Source organism: Seriola lalandi, unplaced genomic scaffold (genome assembly GCF_002814215.2).
Source record: "Seriola lalandi dorsalis isolate HSWRI2012SDOR001 ecotype SW California unplaced genomic scaffold, Sedor1 jcf7180002049670, whole genome shotgun sequence".
Taxonomy (NCBI): domain Eukaryota; kingdom Metazoa; phylum Chordata; class Actinopteri; order Carangiformes; family Carangidae; genus Seriola; species Seriola lalandi.
The window spans coordinates 7,954-13,968 of record NW_019520223.1 but is presented as its reverse complement, the minus strand read 5'-3'; the positions used below and the strand labels follow the sequence as shown (position 1 = coordinate 13,968).

The following is a 6,015-nucleotide window of genomic DNA, read 5'->3' as shown; positions in this document are numbered from 1 at the left end:
ATAAATAACAAAAAACACTGTGTTTCTTTCCTGAAAAAAACAGGTTTTTAATATAAAATTCATAGTTTTTCATCTTAAAGTCGCCGTGAAGCTTCAGCTCTGCTGCTCACTGATACAGACGAGTCTCAGGTGAAGTGTTCGCTTCACAGAGCTGTCACTCTTTCAGCTGAGTCACTGCAGGTGAGACGTCGTCAGAATAATAAAACCAGGAAATAAACAAACTGGAGTCAGATGAAGATCTGAACTGTCCATGTTAGACGTATCTGAACGGTGGTGCAAAGTAACTCAGTTCTGCTCGTTACATTTCTATTGATGCTCCGTAATGTGTTGATGTAAAGAGTGCTTTTACTTTTGGTAAAATCTTGGTAAAATAAAAGTAAAAATAAAAATATAAATATTATATATACAAGCAAAATTTTGGTGAATTTTGATGCAAATACTTTTTATACTTTTTACTTTTTTGTAGTACTTTACTTATTTATGTTCTATTTCTACATTGTGTGTGTTTAAGTTAAAGTTTTGAGCACTTCAAGAAGAAAACAGTAAATTAAAATCAACTCCACCTTCATTGGCTGCAACTTTAAAGTGATTAAAACATTAATGAATCACCAATTTAATGAAGCAATTAATATATCATGTGTAATGAGTGCTTTTACTTTTGGTAAAATAAAAGTAATAAGAAAGTATAAATATTATATATATACATTTTTGGTAAATTCTGATGCTGATACTTTTGTACTTTTACTTAAGTAATGCAGTATTTTACTTATATTTTACAGAGTATTTCTACATGTTTTTATTTAAGTGTAAATGTGTAGGAACATTATAAATAAATTAACAGGAATGGACACAGTTAATAGTTTATCAGGCCAAGCAGATGTGTAAATAAATATACAGTTTAAGAACAAAAGGAAACTTTAAAAAATATATTTAAAACAAACATAAAGTAAATTTAAGGTAGAATGTTAAATGTTTGTGAGATGAAACCAGGAAAGAATGATTTATTATTTGAAAACTTCCTCTTATGGATTAAAAGAGTAAAAGATGTGAGTTCTTCATTCACCTCTGTGACTCTGCACTGAGCATGCGCAGTACGTCATCCAGCCGGGGTCGATTGAGGAAGTTTGGATCTACTTTCCCTCGTGTTTATTAATACTAGCCATTAGCTCAGCTACAGTTACAGGTGAGTGTTTTCCCGCTTCGTACCTCTTCGTATCTCCTCGTTAACCTCCGTAAATGACTCACGAAGCTTCGGCGGGTGGAGAGATGAGATATAACCGTGTGTTTGTGTCGTGCGTGTGTGATAAACGCGGGTTTTCAGCTGTAATTTAACCGCTCAGGTGTTCTCAGGTGCTAATTGCAGCATCGTACCGAGCAGCTTTCACTCCCAGCAGCCTGTGTGTCGGTGTGTGTTTGTCAGCTCGTGTTTTAACTCAGTTTACAGTTTATTAAAGTCTCTTTCTCCCGCTGATAAACCGCTGTAACGTCAGAAACACCTGCTTTAATCCGGACTTTAATCCTGCCTGTTGATTCGACATGTTTCTCTTTTCCCTCCATGAAGACTGACGTCCATCAGAGAGATGACGTCATCATCTGACCTGGAGCAGCTCGCAGAAATAGGTGAGTTTAACCTGAGCACGAGACATCCTTATTCACACTGACACAAACATCTTGTCTGTTTGCATTTTTGTCGTCATTTCATGTCTCTTCGTAGTAGTTTTGTGTCTGTTTGTAGTAGTTTTGTGTCTCTTCATAGTAGTTTTGTGTCTGTTTGTAGTAGTTTTGTGTCTCTTCATAGTAGTTTTGTTTCTGTTTGTTGTAGTTTTGTGTCTCTTCATAGTAGTTTTGTGTCTGTTTGTAGTAGTTTTGTGTCTCTTCATAGTAGTTTTGTGTCTGTTTGTAGTAGTTTTGTGTCTGTTTGTAGTAGTTTCGTGTCTGTTTGTAGTAGTTTTGTGTCTCTTCATAGTAGTTTTGTGTCTGTTTGTAGTAGTTTTGTGTCTCTTCATAGTAGTTTCGTGTCTGTTTGTAGTAGTTTTTACTTCAGTATCTGTGTGAGAACAGGAGTCTGTAGTACTAACATACAAACAATATTAGATATAATTTAACATGTGAGCTTCTGTGTGTCTCACCATCTTGAACGAACTATCTCTGCGGTCGAATCCTGGATGTTGTTGTAATAGTAACTTATTATTTGATCATTTTTATTCAAATCAAGATTCAACTTTATTCTGGTTTTTATTCAAGACTCGTGTTTCCAGCTGCAACTAATAATTTACATAACTGATTAATGTGAAGATTCTTTTCCTTGATTAATCCAGTTTATAAAATACCAGACACTCAAATATTCAAAATGACACAAAAGAAAATCAGAAAATCTTCACACTGTAAAACCTGGAACATTTATGCTTTTAAAAAATGACTTAAATTTCTAATAATAATTAATTATCAAAAACATTCTGATTAATTGAAATTTATTATAGTGATGTATAAAAATAGCAGCATTTACCAACACACTGGTGCTGAGCTTCACTCTTCACTCTGCAGTTAAAACTCTCTGCCGTCACTTCCTTGTTTACATTGTTAATTACTTCAGTGTTTTTCTGTGGAAATGATTTGGACATCGTTAAAGACTCTGCAGGATGAGACCCTCCTTAAATTACACTGAAACACCCAGTTCACTAAATACTTTCAAACTAACCACAGATCACTGATGATCTTATAATAATGAGTCAGTGTGATCCAAAAAAACTGAACTTATATGAATTTAATTATTTATTTATGCACATTGTTTCATCATATTTTGGTTTTAGGAGTTTCAAGATTAATAATTGATTAATTAAGAAAGTAATCAGCTGATGAGTCAATAATGAAAATGATGATTAGTTGCAGCCTTAATTAAATTCCTGTTATTATATTCCAAACATTTCTTACTGCTGCAGCTTCACATTAAAAGCATTCAACCGCTGAACCAACGGCTGCTTTTATTGTGTAGGGTTAGGTTTGGGTTAAAGTGCTTAGGGTTCGAGTTGGGGTTATAGGTCGTGTATTTAAATCACTGATTCTATTTTTGACTTAAAAATAGGTCGACACAATAAGACATGAGCATTTTCATTGTTTTAGTTTAAAATCTGTATGTATGCACTTTTATTTTATATACATACTGTATATAAAATATAATACATTGTATTACATTTTAAAGCTGTACTTTTATTATATAATATTTTGTGCAGTCACATTTGCACTTGCATGTTTTTACAGAGGCCTCTTGGGGACTTGTTTCCATGGTGACTGTATTTTTTGTTTATTATTCTTCACCTTCACCTCAAATAGAAAAATGTTAACTGAACTCTACTCTGAGCCTCAGTCGAGTTTTTCTTCTGCTGCTGCGTCTCTGAACTGAACTCTCTTCAGTGTTTTGTCCGTTCCCTGAGAGCAGGTCATTTCCTCCGTGTTATCGCAGCCTCCGTGTGTTTATAGAAAAACTTCCCTCAGCTGCAGAAAGCACAGACTCGACTCCCACTTCCAGTCATTCTCTGGCTCTGCTCCAGTGCTCTCTCTCTCTCTCTGTCTGATAATCAGTATTTTTAGGAACAGATAAGGAAGTCATTTAGAGAGTGTAGGTGGTGTGGAGCAGGAATCTGTGGTGGAGTTGATGTCACTGCCTTAGATCACTCTTTCTTTTGTTTATGTCTCTGTGTTTTAAAGTGGACTTTTAATCCATTAAACATCATCTAAAAATGTGAAATACTTTGAGGTTAGTGTTAATGGACTTGTGTCTGTGGTTTAGTCTGAACAGGTCACTGTTTCCTGTAGAAATCTGCCAAACGTCCTGTAGGGGGCACTGCTTCTGAGGTTTAACCTAAACCTGCTGCACACCTGGATCAACCTGATTTAACTGAAGATTCATTTAAACTTGGATTAACTGAGCTTTAATTTAAACCTCAGTCTTTTCTTTAACTCTGACAGAACTCCAGAAGGAGGAAGAGGAGGAGGATGAGGAGGCTCAGAGGTCCGTCACAGACCGACCATCAGCTCCTCCGAGCGGCGGCGTCAGCTCTGATTCCTCCCACCCGTATTACGATGTGGCTCGACACGGCATCATCCAGGTCTCTGGTCAGTAGCTGATCTCATTCTGCTGAACATCAGCGAGTCTCTAGGTTCAGGTTCTGGAGCTGCACTGATCAGTCAATTGATTGATTGATTGATTTACAGGAAATTTATCAGCAACTATTTTGATAATTGCTTCATAATTTTAATCAGTTTGCAAAAACATATTCCAAGAATATTCTGGTTAAAACTTCTCCTCTTTCCTTTGGCACATCTGAAGTTTTAGATTATTAATAAAGAAAATATCATCAAATCATAGCGAGAACCTTAGTAATAATGTTATTGTTCCATACTGTGCTTTACTGTTAGAAACTCATCACATCTAAAACACAAACTTCATTCTGTTAGTTTTAATTTAATTACAGTTTACATTGAAAAATGAATTTAAACAAACTTTCTTTTTTCTCTGCTAAACTGAACTGGTGTTTTGTCTCCAGGCGACGACAACTACGGCAGGAAGCTGATCATCTTCAGCAGCTGCTGTTTGCCTCCGTCGCACCAGCTGAACCACCAGCGCCTGCTGGAGTACGTCACAGTCCGTCCTGGTTCATACCGTATATGTCTGACGCAGTAAAGTGTTGAACACCTGGTCCTCTCCCTGCGGCAGGTACCTGAAGTTCACCTTGGACCAGTACGTGGAGATGGACTACATCCTGGTTTACTTCCATCATGGTCTGAAGAGCAGCAACAAACCGTCTCTGAAGTGGCTACGAGAAGCTTACAGCGAGTTCGACAGGAAGTACGTCACCTCACTTTCCATCCACGCCGCTTATAACTGAGGTTGTCATGGTAACCTCTCGCATCATGTGGCAGATTTTGGGTTTTTTTAATCGCCATTGTTGCAAAAAGTGACAAAACGATTTATAAAGAGTGAAATAAAAGTTCATTTTCAGCAGCTGACTCACATTTTATGTTGACATCTCAAGGTAAAAAATTCACTTCTTTTCCACATACAACAAATAATATAACAATAATATAATAATAATACAACAAATACGGAACAAAGATGCATTTTATTTTATGTTTTTCTTGAGTCATAATTTTCTTACAAATTCTTTAACAGATATTCAGGTGATATGAGATCATAATGGCTGCTCTAAAGTATTTGCTCTCCGTGTGAACCTTCCTGTATTTCTCTACTTTTACTGATCGTCTTCTTGTTGTTTCAGATACAAGAAGAACCTGAAGACTCTGTTCGTCGTTCATCCTACAAACTTCATCAGAATCGTGTGGAACATTTTCAAACCTCTGATCAGGTAAAAACCTCAGACTCACCTGCTGGATCAGGTCTGAGCCGTCCTCAGGTGCAGTAACAGTTTCTTCTTCTTCTTCTCCTTCTTCAGCCACAAGTTTGGGAAGAAGCTGACGTATGTGAACTACCTGGACGAGCTCAGAGATCACCTGAACTACGAGCAGCTCATCATCCCCCCTGATGTCCTCAGGTACACGCCACTGACAGTGAATGTGTTTATTGTAGATTGTTTTATACATGTTCCTTCTTAAGACGCCCAGACGCTCGGCAGGAGAGGAACTTTCCTTTATCACAAAGATCCCAAGAACAGAGTTTGTAAAGAGGGAAACTATGAGCTGGTGAAGTGTCAGCTGGAGTGAATCTGACAAACCCTCCGTCAAAGATCTGAACGATGGAGGAAGAAGCAGAACGACTTCATAAACTTTATTAAACTTGACAGTGTTAAGTATTTATTCACTGTTCATTTTATTCGTTTTTAAAATCTAAAATGATTTTTCACGTCTGTATTTTTGTATGAAACATTCTGTATAAATAGATTTTAATTGTTTGAATGAACTTAATCAGCTGATTTGTTCTTGTGTTGTTTTCACAGACATGATGAAAAGTTACGAGCGGCTCAGAAAGGCGGACCCCCTGCCTCAGTGAAAACCCCCCCG

At 36.9% G+C, this 6,015-nt stretch overlaps 1 protein-coding gene across 1 annotated transcript in view; it reads left to right on the top strand.

The window, feature by feature from the left end:
* The first annotated feature begins 1,100 nt into the window (after positions 1-1,100).
* The window catches only part of LOC111648880 (rho GTPase-activating protein 8-like), an 8,317-nt gene continuing 3,402 nt past the window's right edge, over positions 1,101-6,015 (top strand). Inside the window, exons 1-8 of the mRNA XM_023398622.2 lie at positions 1,101-1,183; positions 1,562-1,620; positions 3,967-4,113; positions 4,545-4,632; positions 4,715-4,846; positions 5,277-5,363; positions 5,451-5,549; positions 5,952-6,015. The exon at positions 5,952-6,015 is cut by the window's right edge and continues 83 nt beyond it. Coding sequence (XP_023254390.1) covers positions 1,581-1,620; positions 3,967-4,113; positions 4,545-4,632; positions 4,715-4,846; positions 5,277-5,363; positions 5,451-5,549; positions 5,952-6,015 — 657 coding nt within the window. The 5' untranslated portion in view covers positions 1,101-1,183; positions 1,562-1,580. The remainder of the gene's footprint in view (positions 1,184-1,561; positions 1,621-3,966; positions 4,114-4,544; positions 4,633-4,714; positions 4,847-5,276; positions 5,364-5,450; positions 5,550-5,951) is intronic.